Source organism: Carcharodon carcharias, chromosome 1 (genome assembly GCF_017639515.1).
Source record: "Carcharodon carcharias isolate sCarCar2 chromosome 1, sCarCar2.pri, whole genome shotgun sequence".
NCBI lineage: Eukaryota > Metazoa > Chordata > Chondrichthyes > Lamniformes > Lamnidae > Carcharodon > Carcharodon carcharias.
The window spans coordinates 47,004,212-47,022,490 of record NC_054467.1 but is presented as its reverse complement, the minus strand read 5'-3'; the positions used below and the strand labels follow the sequence as shown (position 1 = coordinate 47,022,490).

The 18,279-nt window shown below is 44.9% G+C and overlaps 1 protein-coding gene across 1 annotated transcript in view; it reads left to right on the top strand.

Annotated features, from left to right (window-relative positions):
• The window catches only part of rxfp1 (relaxin family peptide receptor 1), a 162,562-nt gene that overhangs the window by 81,525 nt on the left and 62,758 nt on the right, over window positions 1-18,279 (top strand). The window contains exons 10-12 of the mRNA XM_041177153.1: window positions 3,558-3,629; window positions 4,907-4,978; window positions 16,866-16,937. Coding sequence (XP_041033087.1) covers window positions 3,558-3,629; window positions 4,907-4,978; window positions 16,866-16,937 — 216 coding nt within the window. The remainder of the gene's footprint in view (window positions 1-3,557; window positions 3,630-4,906; window positions 4,979-16,865; window positions 16,938-18,279) is intronic.

Genomic DNA, 18,279 nt, shown 5'->3' with positions numbered 1-18,279 from the left:
AAGAGAAGAGTGGATCTAAGACTAGTGTTCTAAACTTAAATAAGGGTAATTATGAAGGCATGAAGCAGAGCTGGCTAAAGTGAACTGGGAAATTAGGTTAAGGGATAGGTCAGTAGAAATGCAGTGGCAGACATTTATGGAGATATTTCAGAATACTCAGAAAAGATACATTCCAGAGAGAAATAAAGACTTTAAGGGCACCTTCCGTGGCTAAGGAAGTTAAAGATAGCATCAAATTGAAAGAAAAAGTGTATAATTCCGCAAACGTGAGTGGCAGGTCAGATGCTTCGACTGAATATAAACAACAACAAAGAATGCCTAAAAAACTAAGGTGAGAGAAATTAGAGTATGAGAGGAAGCTAGCTAGAAATATAAAAACAGATAATAAAAGTTTCTACAGGTATTTCAAAAGGAAAGGGGTAAGCAAATTGAGTGTTTGTCTACTGGAGAGTGAGTCTGGGGAATTACTAAAGGAAAATAGGTAAATGGAGGATGAATTGAACAGATATTTTGTATCTGACTTCATAGTAGAGGATACAAGTAACATCCCAGAAATAATTGAGATTCAGGTGGTGAAAGGGAAGGAGGAATTAAAAACAGTCACATACAACCATAGTAGCATAGAAAGGTTATGGTGCAGAAAGCTCAGCCCATCATGTCTGCACCAGCCAAAAAGAGAAAAAAGAAACTAGCCACTCATTTTAATCCCACTTTCCAGCACCTGGTCCATAGCCTTGCAGGTTACAGAACTTCAGATGCAGATGCAGATCCAGGTAACTTTTAAATGAGTTGAGTGTTTCAGCCTCAACCACCAAATTAGGCAGTGAATTCCAGACTCCCATCACCCTCTGGGTGAAAACATTTTTCCTCATGTCCCCTCCAATCCTTCTACCAATCACTTTAAATCTATGCCCTGGTAATTGACCCCTCAGCTAGGGGAACAAGTCTTTCCTGTCTACCCTATCTAGGCCCCTCATAATTTTGTACACCTCAATTAGGTCACCCCTTAGCCTTCACTGTTCTGAGGAAAACAACCCTAGCCTATACAATCTATCCACACAGGTGCAATTTCCCAGCCTTGGCAACATTCTTGTAAATCTCCTCTGTACTCTCTCTGGAGCAATTATGTCCTTCCTGTAATGTGGTGACCAGAACTGTACACAAAGTTCCAGCTTTGGCCTAACCAGAGTTTTATATAGTTCCATCATTACATCCCTGGTTTTATATTCATACTTCGCCCAATAATGCAAAGCATTCCATATGCTTTTGTCCACCTTGTCCACCTGTCCTGCCATCTTCAAGGACCTGTGGACATGCACTTCAAGGTCTCTCACTTCCTCAACCCCTCTCAATAATTTCCCGCTTATTGAGTATTCCCTTGCTTTGTTTGCCCTCCCCAAATGCATTACCTCATACTTTTCCAGATTGAATTCCATTTGCCACTTTTCTACCCACTCAACCAAACCACTGATATTATTCTAGAATCGACAGCTTTCCTCTTCACTATAAACTACATGGCAAATTTTTGTGTCATCTGCAATTTCCCAATCATACCTCCCACATATAAGTCTAAATTATTAATATATACAACAAACAGCAAGGGGCCCAACACTGAACCCTGTGGAACACCACTGGAAACAAATTTCCATTCGCAAAAACATTCATTGACCACATTAGCCTTTGTTTCCTGTCACTGAGCCAATTTTGGATCCAACCTGCCACCTTCCCCTGTACCCCATGAGATCTCACTTTCCTGACCACAATCACCAGAGAAAGGGTACTGAGGAAATTATTAGGACTAAAGACTGACAAACCCCTGGGGCAGAATTTTGCCCTTGGCATGCGGGCTCGGCAGGGCAGCCAGGAAGCTGACCACCGCCCGTGATCAGCACCAGATCACAACTTCATGCTGGCGGACCAATTAAGGGGGGGAGGAGTGGGTGCGGGCCGAGTGTGAGCATCACAGATGCGCGCAAGTGAGCACTTCATAATCTCCCTGAGGCACAGAGCTGCCTCAGGGAGATGAAGTGCGGTTAAAAAAAATAAAGAAAATAAAAATGTAATAAAACATGTCCCCTCATGTGACTCTGTCACATTGCAAAGACCGCTTGGCCTTTTCATCTGGCCACCAACTGTTAGGCAGTTGGGCAGCGAAAAACTTAGGTTAATTGAAAATTAACTTTAGATTAATTGATTATTTAATGGCCTTAACATGATTTGTCATTGTCAGCGGACAGGCTGCTGACTCCGGGGCGATTGCACCAACCAAACTGTCACACAACTGCGCATTGACTCTGTCACATGAGCAGGGACATGTTATTAATTCAATTGTAAAACTTATATTTTATTTTTATTTGCTTTTGGGAACCTCATCCCGCTGACTCTGGCACATGCCCACCAACCGAAATATCAGACGCCTGCGCACTGATGTCAGCATGCTTGTCCGACTGCCTTCTTTCCTACATCAGGTGCAGCCTCCCCGCAAAGTCTGCCTTCTTTTTGCTCCCTTCCCCCAGTGTCTCCATCAAGACCCCCATCCTCCTCTCTCCACCCCTCTTGGGCCTCACCTCCCCACCATGAGATCACCTGCACTTACCTTGTCCTGGACTCCAGGACTTCGAATCTGGGGACTGCTTGCAGTCCCAGTCCTGGCCATTTCGTTACTGGCACTGTTGGGACTACTGAGCTGGCGGCCAGTCAGATTGGCCAGCAGCTTTATGAGGTGGTACTTACCCCTGTGTGCGGCTATATTCAATAAGGTGAAAGTCTAGTGAGGAGCCATTTAATGTCTCCAGCGTTTAATGGTGCAGGGCAGCCGTTATCGGCATGGATGCATTCCCTGTTCGGGTGGCAGGGCAGGAAACCCCACATCCAAAAAATTCTGCCTTTGGTGTACACATTATCTCAATGTTTTTTTAGAGAGAAGGGAATCTGTTAATTGTACATTAATTGTGTTCAATTATAGGCAAGTTTCAATTATAGGCAAGTGGTGGGCATTAACTGGATATTCACTTGGAACTCCTATAAATAGATACAGAATAAAACTGTGGTTGTTGAATTAAAAGGTATTTGCTTCTAAAGTGTAACTCTGTAAATAAATGTACAAGTGTGTAAAGGTTAGCTCCAGTTTTATCCTTCAATAGTTGGCTTTCTGGAATAGAACAATTATTGTCAACTGCTAACTATCGTTGGCTAATTAGAACCATTGCTTTGTGTATATTTAATTAATTACTAGGTCAAAATGTCACTACTGCTATTGATTTCAGCTTTCCATTTTCCATTTAGGTTTCTAAAATTTTAGGAGCTTTGATTCATTTGAATGTCACAACTTTCTCTAGGCTTTTGGTTTGATGTGTTCACACATTCAATTCTCGGGCAAATTGGTTTATAAACCCTTGACTAAACCACAAATTATGTTGCAAACCATTGCTATTTTTGATTCTTTAAATTTACTTCTCAATACTTTGGAGAAAATATGAGGCATGCTTAAGGATTGTGTAATAAAACTTTCTAAACATGGTTAATTTGTAATAAATATTGCATAATCTCTTTTCTAGGGATTTTGAAGGCAATCAAATTGAATCTGTGAAGAATGGCACTTTTACATTTTGCACACAATTAACTGTACTGTAAGTAAAAAGATCATAGAAATCTACCACCTTTAGTCAAACAGCTTCCCACATAGCTCATGAGATTGTTTCATGGTTCTTCACTGAACTTTCACCTTTTTGAGGTTAGCTTCAGTTTCTGAATTTAGTTCTTTAATATTAAGATCATTGGAAGATAGTAAACTGTTAATTTCCAAGAACCCTCCAAAACAAACAAGCAAACTTTTAAACTTCCATTTTTCTGGTAGAGCTATCAGTTCTTCATCAGCTGTTCTTTGTCCCAGTATATATGTTATTCCCAGTAGAACGGGCTGAGTTCTGGGGAGTAAAACCAGGCTTTGGTATCTTCCTCTGCATTTCTTGATTCCTCTATAAAATGATGGTCATACTCTGACAAAGGCTGTGTTATTTTAAAGACATAATACCTTGGGCTTATTTACTGTAAAAGGCTGAAGGCACCAATCATGCATAAGGGATTGGGTAAACACATTGTGGATTCATTTATTAAGACTAGGCACATGGAACAGTTTTACATAGGTCTAAAGCTTAGAGGTGTCAGAGCTCTCAAAGCAAAATAAACTAAAACTGAATCACATGACACGTTTTCCTACTAGTGATTTCATGCTGATATCCCTTAAAGACATATTACAAAAATATTAATCTCTTGCATTGCTTCCACCGCCCATTTTTTTATCTTTATGCAGTATTCTTACTTAAAAAAGAAATCTACAATATGTTTTAGTATATTTTAATCAATATCTTATTGCTGAATCTCTTTATTGGAATTTAATTTCCTTCTGAGTTCTAATCCATCTTGTCACAGTACATAGCAGTACAGTACTGTGATTTTTCTGGAAACAAATTGAGAATTATACATTTCTACCTCCAGCTCTAAGCCCACCTTGTGCAATTTCCATTTTATTCACTTTCATCAAAGATCTGAATTGATTGTTGTCATTGATGGATTTTTTAATATTAGCAAAATGTTCAAATATAAAATATGAAAAAATGTGAAAACCAAAAATAAAAATAGAGGATGCTGGAAATGTACATGAAAAGACAGATTACCCTATGGATATGGTCTTCATCAGAACTGGGAGGGCTGGCCCAAACATTAATCATTTTTAATTTTTTAGTTGCTGATTGACTGGCATTTCTACCATTTTCTGTTTTTGCATTTTGGTAATTGTGGATTCACTAGAAAAATTACAATATGAAAGAATTTAGCCAGGTAACAGATGCAGTAAATTAGAAACAAATCAATACATTCACCAGTCTAACACTTGCATTCTTTTCAGGGTACTCCGCAGGAATAAAATCAGCTCTATACATGAAAGTGCTTTTACGCCATTACAAAGGCTAGGAGAACTGTAAGTTTTTCTGGGACTGAAAGGGAATATGTATTAAATTTATAAAATTTAATAAAACAGGAGCAATGGCTTGACTGTCTGAAAATCTAAACCCCATGGCAAGACTTGAACATGTTTTTGCCAGTTCTCAGTTAAAACCATAACTTTAATGTCTTGTGACAACAAGGCAGTCTATTTTAAGGACAAGGGAAAACCGTCTGTCTTACTTTCAAACATTTCTCCAGAGTTTTTAAAGTGTTCTTGAGAATGTCTATTGTATTAACTGCATTTTCATCCAGTCCCAGTTATCTGCATAAGGGAAAGCAATCCTGTAAGCAGTTGTAAAAGAGGTGAGGAACTATTACTGAGCATGTAATATTGTGCCACATGAAATATTAAAGGAGACATTATAATTTCAGGCAGTGGAAAGCACATGCCTGCTCTCCAGGAGATGGTACAGGTGCCATGGTCCATTTTAACAGCCAAGTCTCAGTAACATAGAAATGACAAGCTGCCTGCTTAAAACGGGAATCTCGAGACAGCTGTCCAGATTCTGGTCAGCTGATATTGAGAGGCCTTTCGGCTATCCAGTTGGAATTCAGACGGAGGAAGGTGGTGTGACAGGATTTTGTATACATGGCCAGGATTTTACCTATGACGGGCGGGAGCAATCGGCTCCACACTGCCATTTTACACAGGTGGGCCAATTAAAGCCCAGCCAGCGTAAGTCGCAGCTCCCGAGATCAGCGGGAAGGGGTGGGCGATAGTGGGAGGCCAATGACTGCTGGGTCCAATCGCCTATTCGAAAGCAGCACAGGCAGCCGAGCTAAGGCTGCCACTGATGTCGGACAGGAGGATGTCGGATAGGATGCTTGGAGAGTAGGCCAGGCGAGAGGGCAGGTCAGTCAGGCAGTAGGCCCTGAGGTTCCCGGATGAATGCTTTGCTGTCCACTTCGAGGAGGTGGCGGCATGCTGCAAGATACTGGTGCCAAGGGACAGGAGGAGGAGAACCCCCTCATAACAAAACATGCCTAGGAAGAGGTGGTAGTACATGTCAGCTCCCACGATGTGGTGAGACGCACCTGGGTTCAGTGCTGCAAGTGGTTTAATGACCTCTTGCGATCGGGAAGGGTGAGTACCGTGTTGGCATGGATCACTTAGCACAGCAGTTAAGCTCCCCCTGCCCCACCCCACAACTCAGAATTTTGGTTTTGTATTCGTTCATTGATGGAATGTGGCCTTTGCTGGGTGGGCCAACATTTATTGCCCATCTCTAGTTGGCCCTGAGAGAGTGGTGCTGAGCTGCCTTCTGTATCTACTGCATGTGGTGCAGGAATACCCACGGTGCTCTTTGGGGGCGAGTTCCAGGATTTTGACCTAGCGACAGAGGTGTAGCGCCGAAACATTTCAAAGTCAGGATGCTGAGTGACTTGGAGGAGAACTTCCAGGTGGTGGTGTAACCATCTATCTGCTGCCCTTGTCCTTCTGGGTGATAGTGCTCGTGGGTTTGGAAGGTCTTAGAGTGTGAGTGGCAAATGTGATGGAGGCAGCATCTGGGCAAGGGGGTCAGCCCTGGCTGCTTGGAATAAATGTATGGCGCCTCTAGGGTCACGAATCGGATGAGCCCTGCAAGGTTTTCCTCAGGTGGGGGTGGCAAGGCTGCAATGGCAAACTTCTTTAGCCAGAAAGTGGTGAATCTATGGAATTCATTGCCACAGAAGGCTGTGGAGGCCAGGTCATTGAGTGTATTTAAGACCGAGATAGATAGGTTCTTGATTGATAAGGGGATCAAAGGTTATGGGGAGAAGGCGTGAGAATGGGATTGAGAAACTTATCAGCCATATTTGAATGGTGGAGCAGACTCAATGGGCCGAATGGCATAATTTCTGCTCCTATGCCTTATGGTCTTATGGCAATGCAGGTACAGGATGGACTAATCAATGCTCCTCTCTCCTTTCAGGAGAAGATAGCACACAATAATGCAGAGCGGCTGTGAACTGGTGGAGGGCAACCCCACCTTCTCATCGTGACCAGATACGAGCAGGAGGCACTGGAGCTGGAGGGGTGCCATGCATCTAGGTCAACCGGCCGCAGTGAGGTTGGGGTATCACTGGGAGGTAAGAATGCCGTGCACTGAGGTTACAATGTCTGTCAGTGCAAACATTCCATTGTTGACTGTATATTGATTACAGCCTCCAACATGGAATCCCCTTTGATAATGGAAGGAGGAGCGCATCCTGATCCAGGTGCCAGGCATGCGCATTAACAGTGTAACGACTTCAATTTATCAAATGTCCTTGTTCCTCCTTTCAACCTCACCAGAGCATGTCCAGACTGAGGAGGCAGAGGGACTGCCGCTGACCCCTGAGGGCCCAGAAGATATAAAGGCACCAGCGTCACACCCTCTCAGCCAGACACCAGCACCTCAGTGGGGATAAGATCGTCAGCTAGTATCTCGGTGCACAGCGCTGAGGGCACTTCACATTCACTTGAGGTGTAGGCGGAGACGGAGGGTGCCCAGGGCACCAGCAGTCGGAGGACTGCTGGGGACCAGGAACACACTCAGTCGGTGGCTGATGGAGTCGTCCCTGAGGCAAAAGATGATGGAAGTTCAGCAGGGTGTGCGGGAGGATCTGGCGGAGATGCATGAGGGAATGCATGCCATGCTCTCCGTCTTGGAGGACTCAATGTGGAGCATGAGCAATGCAATGACCCTCATAGTCGAGCGCAATACCGTCTCCAAGGAGAGGGAAGCGACTCTCATGGAGAGGCTCCTCCAGGAGAACAATCATGGTTTCCTGGGGATGCGCTCGGACCTGCAAGCCCTCACATCGGCATTGACCTCAGTTGATCAGTGTCAGTGGGGGAGGTGGATTGGGCACCCGGTATCCCAGCTGGGTGCCTATCCACCAATGGTGAGCAGGGAGGTCCAAAGCAACCTCACGTTGGTGCACAAGCTGCCTGTTGTCTCTGCAGTCTCCTCTCAGGGTGCTCCAGATGATGGCAGCAACTCCTCCACCCCTCTGCCAGTGACCGTAGCATCTGATGAGGCTGCGGTGACTGGGGAGATGCCAGCCGTGCCACTGGCCATTCCTTCCCAGTTGGGGCCAGCACAGACTCCACAGGCTAGAGGACGCCCGCCAAGGTCATCAAGGCCAACAAGACAGCACAGTGAGCAGGCTGTCTCCAATGCCAGTACCAGCGAGGGGACAGCACCTAGACGTAGCACCCACAAGCGTAAGCATAAATCACCTTAGGCACAACACGGGCTTATCACTAGTGGTTTTCTTTTGCCCCCCGTTTAAGTTGTTTTTAAGTTGGTGTGCTGTTCAGCACCTTTTAATGGACTTTGATTTCTCTATGCAAGTTGGCATTCATTAAATGTTTTAGTTCTCAACAAGCCTCTGGGTGCTTCATTAGTTCTGCTGGTGAAGGGGAACCCATGATGTTATGAGTGACTTGTTTGTTATTGAGCTTTACTGACAAGGCACATAGTTAATGTTTCTGACCAGACAAATATTGCTGTCAGGTATTGCATATGGAGCCTGCAGCCCTGGGATGTGTTGGTGGTTCATCTTTGTTAGGCTAGCTGAAGGATCATTGGATCAAAGCCTCCCAGGTGTCCCTGCCTCCCTGGAGTATGCCTGGATCGGCATCTAAACTCTCAGCATTCTCCTGACCGTGCTCATCCTCGGACTCACTGCTGGACTCTTCGTGTCTACATCATCTTCCTCCACTACCTTCGCCCTTTCCAGTATGCAACTACTATCAGTGACACACGATCTGGGAGGTACTGGAGTGCGCCCCCTGAACGGTCCAGGCATCAGAAGCACATTTTGAGAAGACCAATGGTTCTCTCTACCACGGCCCTTGTGGAGGCGTGGCTCCTATTGTACCACTCCTCGGCCTCTGTTCTTGGATGGCAGAGAGGCGTCATAAGCCATCTTTTAAGGGGATAGCCCTTGTCACCCAGCAGCCATTCATCCAGCCGGGCTGGAACACTGAAGAGCCTCGGGACCTGGGAGTGTCTCAGGATGTATGCGACATGGGAGCTGCCTGGGTATCTTGCACAGACTTGCAGAATCTGCATCCTGTGGTCACACACTATCTGCACATTCATGGAGTGGAATCCCTTCCTGTTGATGAAGGCTCCTGGCTCACCCGCTGGTGCCTTGATGGCCACATGTATGCAGTCTATTGCACCCTGGACGTGGGGGAACCCAGCAATTGCTACAAAGCCTCTGGCTTGCTCTGCCTGGCTGGCCTCGTCCCAGCGGTAGTGAATGAAAGTCAATGCACACCTGAACAGAGCATCTGTCACCAGCTTGACACAACTGTGGACAGCTGACTGGGACACTCCACAAAGATCACCTACTGACCCCTGGAAAGAGCCAGAGGCATAGAAGTTAAGGGCAATGGTTACCTTCAGCGCCACTGGCATGGGGTGTCCACCCACACAGTTGGAGCTGATCTCAGGGCTGATCAACTGACAGATGGAGGTCAGTATTGAGGTAGCTGCTTCACCACATGTAAACCCTGGCAGCAAGATAGTGGCGTCTTCTGCGGCACTTTCTGCCTTGGACCTCCTGTTGGCCCTATGCCTGTCCTCCCACAGGTCGGTCCCCTGGAGGCACAATATAGACTCTTGGCCTTCACCCTTTTCTGGTCCTCTCTTCCTCCTCAGAGGAGATGCCTCCAGCAGAGAGCACAATCCCCATTCCCAAGATAAGGGAAGGCTGTCTGATACCTGCAAGGCCCCAAGTGTTATGATTCCTCCGGAGTCCTGAACTGAAGCCTGTTCCTTCTGTCAAAGCTGCTCTGAAGAGAATTGAAGTTGTCCTGTTCACACAAGCAAGTAGCAGTAAGTCAAAAACTAAAGTTCTAACAACTCGCATTAGTGAGCCTCTTATCACCTCTCATCACCCCTCTTATCCCGCCCATGGATGAGGTTTTTAAAAATGTGACCTACCTGCCTGCCCATTGTGCCTGTGTGATGCATTGAAAATTTCTCAATTCCTGCCTCAGGGGCCTTAACTGGCCCGAGAATGAATGGCAGGCGCACCTCAGAACTCATAGCACTCCCACCTACGGAAACATCGCAATGCTCGCAGTGACATCGGGATGCAGGCCTGATGTCATCACGTCATTTTACACGTCAGCATGCCGGGCCCACTCCCGCACCCCGACCTGAAAATTCTGCCCCATGGAAAAGGAGAGAACCCAGGATGGCAGTGGCCCAGTTTTCTTCATGGGGGCAAGAGAAGCATTTACGCTTCTCTGTAACTCCTGCTGCCGACTGAAAAAGTGCCAGGAACGGTTCCACATGCAAACAGCAAGCAGGAGCTGAGATCTCTAAATGCTCTCGCAAGGATCACAGAGCTCTGAATGTCCTTGCAGATAAACATGGGGCAGCATATTACCGGGGGAAGGAGGCAGTGCGATGGAGGGGGGGAGAGAGGTAGACGGCTTGCTCCCCTGGATGTAGTCAGCGAAAAGCTGATTTGCTGTACACCAGCCTGCCCCGGCACCAAAACATGCCATGGGTGGGCAAAATTATTGGAGAATGGGATTTCCACTCCTCACTTATTGTTAACAAGCTCAATTGACCCCTAAATGTTTATTTAAATATGGCAGGCAGGCTTCCGATTTCGGTGCACACCCACCTACCGTGTTGTGGGGGTGAGCTTGGGTTTAGGCTGGAAGGTGGTAGGCTGGGTACCCGCCCTATTTGACGTGCCACCCTCCTCCCCCTCTGGGCTGAATACAAGCCTTGCAGAGGCATAAAATCCGGCCCATATATAGTCTGATTAGTGAACAGTTTGGGACAACGCAGGGAGTTTCTACACAGTCTGGGTAGCTCAGTTGCCAGATAATGGGACAGGGTTATTGCTTTAAGCCCTACATGGTGTGTTGATTTTTTTCTTAAATATTTTATGACCTTTATATTTTTCTTAATTTTTTTATTGGCTGCTGGAGAAACATATCTACCTGTCACTCCCAGGCATCTTATATTCATAGCTAGAATAACTATTTGAAAAACAGTATTGCTTTACTTAATAATTTGCAAACCTTTATCTTGCTGCCAGCAAAATCTTCTGCTGTACATCCATCCTGTGGTTTAAGACAGTATTTCTTTCTGCATGCTGCTGAATGGTTACACATCCCTTGTGCATTTGATCACGAAGGACCATCAGTTGTTCTTTCAATTGTTTATTTTCTTGTTGACCTCTTGCCAACTCACTCTGGGCTTCAATGCATTGTTTCGTTGCTACTGGTAGTTCCAATTCAGCTTTTTCTGAAGTAATATTCAACATCCTTTTTAGCTCATGTTTTTCCATGGTGACAGATTGATTCTTCAAAAAGCCTTTCAGGGTTGTAGCTTCTTTACGTGCCATTCTTGCCTGCTGTTTTGCTTGGCTGTACATCTGGTTGGGTTTTTTTAACTCCCGCTTTGATTTGCCAACTGTGGAATTAAGGGTCATTATCTCCTCCTGGTACCGTTGTGTGGTCTCTGAAATTTGTTTGTTCTGATCTCAAACAGCTTGGTTCATTGAAGACTCCAGTCTATTTTGCATTTTCAAAGGTTTTTAAATCTTGAATCTTGTGCTTCAAACCTTCCAGTTCAGCTCTGATACAAACATTTTCCTGTAGAACAACTTTATTTACTTTTTGCAGATTCTACTTCTTTTGAGTTACCTCAGATAGCTTTCCTTCATTCATAGCCATCGGCCCATCTGCACTTCTACCTGGCTCCCTCAATCTGGGGTTTTTAGGCTCCCTCTTTGGGATCATTTGTTGCCCTCGCTCTGAGGTCTTTTGTTGCTCTGTCTCTGAGGCCTCTTATTGCCCTCAGTGCTTTATTGGTAGTTGCCCATTCTCTGGGGTCTCTTGTTGCCCTCAGTGCTTTATTGGGAGTGTGCTAGACCTTCTTCTAGGGTCTGCACTCTCCACAACTTGGAGTTTACAATATCTGTCAAAGTCTTTTAGTATCTCACCAAATGTTGTTGAGTATTGATCTGTACTTTGGCTGTGGAGTACTTCACCAGCAAATAAACCAAAGCCGAATAAGAACTTATCAACTTGTACTCCTTCTGATTCCTTATTTAATCTTGTACTTCTCCAGTATGCTAAAAAATTGTCTTCTACAAGACTCCCGCTCTAGTTTAACCCTTTCCATAGCGAAAATGCTTCTGGCCCTTCTAATTTGCTGCCCATGGCTTTGTTTTTTCTTTTGTAGTTACTGTTTTAAATGTCATTACTGCTATTAGACTGAGTGCAGTAACCCTTTTTTTACATGGGCTGTCTGCAACTGTCAGCTTTCTGTGCTGTTAATTTCCCATGCTTTTTCAGGTTTTAGCAGGCTCTCTGGCGATCATGGCTGCTTTTGTTTTTGAACTTCTAAACTTTCAAGGTAAGTGTATTGCTTTTCCCTGCGATTCTCTCCCTTTTATTCTGCAGGCCCTCTTCTTTGGAGTTTTGGTGGGCTCATAGTCCGATTTGGGCCCTTATTTTTTTAACTTAAAGCAACAGCACTTTTCTCCTCTGCACTGCCTGCCCTTCATTTTTTCTTTCAGGCACCTTTCTTTTTTTTTTTGCTTCTTAAACTTTTGACTCTGCCAGCTGATTTTTACTTAGCTTCTTTTGTTTTGAACTTCAGTGCAGCTTGGCCACCACTGCTGCAATCTGCCAAGCCCTGGAATGGCCACCTATTCTATAATGTGAGTACAGCTCCTTTCTCATAATTTTTGCTTACCGTCTCGTGGTCAGACTCCTTAACTCTGCATCACTCGGGATCTTGCAATTTTTGTATTTTTGCTCACGTGTCTCTGTGATCCAACCAGGTTTTTATGTCATTTTTACTCTGCATTACTCAGGGGCCTTGCACCTCACTCGGTGGATTCCTCAATTTCTAAGGCTGTAGCGAAGTTTCCACAATTGTTTCTTCATGTTTTCTTCTTAGGCACACATTTCACTAGTTCACCTTCAGCTGCTTTTAGTGTTTCATACCTTGGGACGCTGTTTTGGGTTTCATTGTTTAAAATGCGCCACCTTTCAGATCATCACTGATGTGGTATCTTTTCGGAGCTCCGACCACTGCCAACCATGTTGTAATGTGGTCCACAGTGGTGCCTCAATGATGAGATCTTGAGATTTGTGTATTTGAACATGAACCTTTTATTGTTAACATTTAGCTATTTACAGATCCCAGGTTACTATCATATATGGTGATGATACATCCATGCAGGCTGGCTCCAGAGTGTTCTCTCTAGACTGTTCCTCTCAGTCAATTACCATGTAACTCTATACATCATGGGCGGTGCTATTCTCCAGTCTCACGTCTTACTCTGCCGAGCATCTTTACATTACAATGGCACGCAGGCACATACAACATCATATAACAAGAACCATGCCTCCAGCAGATCTCACCTTTTTATTTAACTTCCCTGCCAGGGGCACAATGTTAAAATTTATCCTTAAAGTATATTGCTTATAAATAAACAAGCAAAGTTTAAATAAAAATAGGAGAGGATTGAGACAATGGGGGAAAATTGCAAAGAGAGCAAGCTAAAATGTCTCCAGAAACGGATAATGAATTTTAAACGCTTACTTTTAGAGTCCAAGGTTATTACAAAAAAAGACTCATGACACCTGACTCTAGCATTAATTACTATAGTATTTGTTAGTGCTTCTTTTAGCATCATGGTGTGACTTTTTGAGATAAAAAACCAAACTCACCCCAGAAGCCTAGAAATCTTCAGGATCACTGGCAAGCTAAAGATTTAAATTTTAAAAATTACCATTCATAAAAATTGTAGACCATGTAAAAATGAAATTACATTTATGTTCCCAATTGATGGACTACATCATTATCATTAATTGAAAAAGTTCATTAAAGTCAAGTTCTGCAACATATATGTGAAAAAAGATACAAATAGCACAGTGGAATGTCACATTTATCTACATTGTCACTGGTGGTACAATATTTTTAGCTTCCTCCACAGTTTGTTCCCAACATCATGGGGAGATGCTGCATAGAAGCAAAACACTTGTGCTCAAGAATGGATTGAAAAATCTGGGGGAGAATTTTCTGCATGTCAGGAAGGCCGGTCTGGAGCGGGCATAGGCGGGCGCGGAGCCAATTGACACCCGTGATTGGCTGCACACCACCATTTAACGTGGGTGGGCCAATTAAGGCCCGCCCAGCTTGACGCACGGCCGGTAGTGCTCAGTGCTACCTGTGCAGGCGGCGGGGGTGTGGAGGAGGGATAGTCGAGGTCTGTGTTCTTTTGCACATGCGCGCGAAAGAGTGCAGAAATCTCCCTGAGGCACAGAGCTGGGACATGTTTATGAATTGCGCAAAATTATTTATTTATTTAATAAAACCTTCAGGAAACCTCATCCCGCCCATGGTTTCCTAAAAAACGCGAAGGCCACTTGGGCTCTTTGCCTGCCCACCAACCTTAAGGTTGGACAGGCAGTGCTGTTGATTATCTAAACTACTTCCCTAATGGCCTTAATAGGCCTTTGACAGCACCCGCCGATTGAAAGATCTAAATGACGCGCAATGACGTCAGGACACGCCCCTCCGCACACCGACATCATAATTCTGACCCTGGTATAATGGTTGCAAAATGGATTGTACAGGAGCACTTGAGCAGGTCTTCTGCCTCTTCCCTTGGGAATGGGTATGAGAAAACCAGAAGAGGGGAAAAAAAACTTATAAATAAAGAGAAGAGAATTTTGAAAAATTCTTGGAGCATGAATTTTGTTTCTGTAGTACCATTGAGGCAGCACTACATAAGATAAGTACCCTCTTTTGGAGGGCACCCGTGTGCTCGTCACCTGTGTGTACCAAAAGAATATGAAGTAATGCAACCTTGGCATCACACAGTCTACATAGGCTCATGTGATGTCAGACTTCTTAATTTGGACCATGAATGTCCATTGAAGGAATTCGCATGTCACTCTGCAAAGAAGAAGCGTCAGGCTGCGAGATGGGCCTATAGTTTTATTTAAAGGCCAGCCACACAACTTGCAGGTAGGATAATTTTGAAGAACTTCAACAGACTATGACATGTTTATGGAGGTGTTCGGGTTAGTTCCTAGACTTGGCTGGGATTGTTGCTGCAAGCTCACAGGGAGGGCAGAGGAATAGGTGACCTGTCCACACAAAATGCAAAAGGTACAGGGCTACAATTGCAGTGTCTCTGGATCTGTAGCACAACAGGGAGATGGAGGAGAGGCTGTGGAGTTTGGAAGCTCTGCACAGTGCCTTCTGCCACCTTAGAGCCAGATTCCAATATACTCCTCAACAGTGACACCAGGCTGTCTGACAGGTTGGCCAATGCACTCAATACCTATGTGTACATGTCCATCATCACCCCGCTGTACGCTGCCCCAATGCATCCTCATCTGAGTCCCTTAGTAAGCTTGCAAGCAAATCATTCCTTAACCCTGGTGTGGCTGCAGCCCACTTGCACTTGATGACTCACTATTTGATGATCCCAAACTTATAGCAGCCTTTTAGGTACATGAAGTGTCAATACCTGAGTTTGTAGGTGCGAGTGTCAGATCAAATGGCGGGGCATCTTCAGTGGTGCTGTGTTGTTGCACACTTGCTTTCTCCTTGGGCTGCTGTGGCTAAGCAGGCAGGAATTCTTGGGTGTCTGAAAGCAGGACTTCAGAAGAGGAAGGTTGATGTTAGGGCAGAAGCACGAAATCCATGGTCACACCACCAGCAGCTTGTTCATCATGCCAGATCTCAAGAGGGTGTGCTAGGAGTTGTAAAGGCGCTAAGGCAGGAACATGCCATCATCCTCAATGTCCTCAGCAATGCAGGATGCCATGAACTATTACAACCAAGCCCATGATACTGAGCAATATCTCTTCCATAGGATACAGAGATGCAGGCATTGTGTCCCTGCCAGTTCTGCTCCCTTCTATTGTGTACCACTTTGTCTTGCAAGGGAAGGAGCAGAGTGTCAGTGATTGCCTAGCGCTGTGATTGAGTGATGTGCTTGCTAAACTGCCGGAGGTTTGTGGAGGCATCGAATTTGTGTGAGGGTGAAATAGATTATCTGGATGTTATGATTGAGCTGTTAGGGCCAGGGAGTGCTGATGGGTGAGTGATAGGAGCACGAGGCTTTGAGCAGCAAGAGAGGTTGGTGGTGTAGTGGATAAGAGATGTCTTCTGAAGAAGCATTCACTGACCTTGACTATCCACATAAGCCATTAGACTCCTTTCAGCACTGCTGCCAGGTCCTCAAGGCCAGAAACCGAGAATTGATCACCCTGGCCTCCTACCGCCACTCCCTTCTGAGTTGGTTCACGAAGGCCTCTACAGGAGCATGATGTCTCTCCTCCACCACTAATGCCTCCAGTACTGTATCCTCTCTCTGCCCTGGTATTCTATGTTCCATGTTTTGAATTGCAATATTATTCATTGTAATTTCCTTTTAAGAGAGATATACAGCCTTTAAGAACAGAAAGCTGCTGCACCACGTGCTCTCAGCTGTTCGGTCCCCTGCTGAACGCAGAGGCAGCCAGCAGCACAGCAGATACTCAGCCCTATGCTACGATTGTGATAATGGGGTGGCAGCAACAAATCTATGTGCTGTCCACCTCCAGCAGAACCAGCACGGGCAGGTCGCAAATCCCCACCCAATGCCCATAAACTGGGCAAGCCAATTTTTAGCCCTTGGTTTTGAGCCTTATCTAAGGAAGATGATGAAAATTGATATAAAAATAGTCTCACTTAGATTTATGACAAGTGAAAGTTACACTTGTGTTCACTGGAAAGCAGACTGAATTCATGACTTAAGTTATCCATAAATGCTCTAGGTTTCTTGCTGACATGTCTCGTTATATCTTATTGAAACTGATATGACCTTTTTGTCTGTTTCTACAGGGACTTGTCTTTAAACAGGATTGAAGAATTGCCGCATAATCTTTTTAAGCAACTCAGAGAACTCCTGCAATTGTAATTTCATTAATAATGATACTTATATGCTAACTATTTCACGCCCTGCATGCCAAAGTCAGAATTATGTTATTTCTTATTTATATTACCAAAAAAGAAAAATGACTGCCTTTACAAGTTGATGTTTTCAGATATAGGTGAATTAATATTAAAATGGAATGTTAATGATATAAACACTGCTGGCAAACATTGGAAATCTACCAGCCCAATGAAAAGTAACATGGGCCTGAATTTTTCAGATGGCGGGGTTTCCCTTCCTGCCATCTGAAGAGTCCCCTCCGACCCAAAGCGCCCTGCAGCCATTTCATACTTGAGTGAGCGTTAAGTTGCTGCAGGCGGGACTTCCGCACCTCACTCGGGCTCTGATTGGTCCGGCTGCTCTCCAGCCCCTGCAGTGACAAGAGTTAACAGTGGACCGAAAGGGAACTTCAGGAAGAAGCCTGAGCCTAAGGCCTGAGTACAGAGGACAAGGTAAGTTTAAGGGATCCCAGGGCAGGAAGGGTAGGGAAGGCCTGGTGGGGTGCAGTGTCAGGGGAAAGGCTGGTGGGGGGGTTGTGGAGAACGATCCAGCAGCCACAGGGCCTTAAAGGGGTGGGGTGCCAGCAGTCAGAAAGGGGCTTCTGATAGAGGCGCCACCCACCCCACTACTTTCCCGTGCAAGATCTAAGCCCGTTCTCTTTCGGGCTTCCCCCACACTGGGTCATTCCTCCCACCAGCTTAAAAATTGAGGCTGAGCAGGAAACGGCCCTTAAGGGTCTCAATTTGGGCATGGGTAGGCATCCCATTGGAGACCTTGCCCGCCCCAGCGTAAAATCGCTGCAATGTTGGTGCGGGCGGGAACACAGAAGGAATCCCGTTCCTTCAATTTCACATCACCTCCCCCCCAGCCTAAACACCCACCAACAGGGGAGTGTGAAATTCAGGGCTTAGGGTTGCAGACTCAGCTTTATATACCAGCTTCATATTCCTCTCAGGCAAGGAACAACTGAGCTCAGCTATGCTCATCAATACCAAATATTAACTAAGTTTTAATGCCATATAAAAGTTAACCTTGTTAACATTATATGGTCCAAAACATATTTCAGTTATATTTTACCTAAAAAAAGTTATATTTTATATATATATTTATGAAGCTTCCATGTGGTAATATTTATAAATTTCACTAGTCTAGCTGCAATTTTACTGCAGTCAATGTTGAACCTGAGGAAATCTCATCATACCTGAGTAATTTTGTATTGAGGGATTTAAAACAACTTTATTCTTTCATGGGATGTGGACATCCGCGGTAAGGCCAGCATTTGTTGCCCATCCATAACTGCCCTTGAACTGAATGGCTTACTAA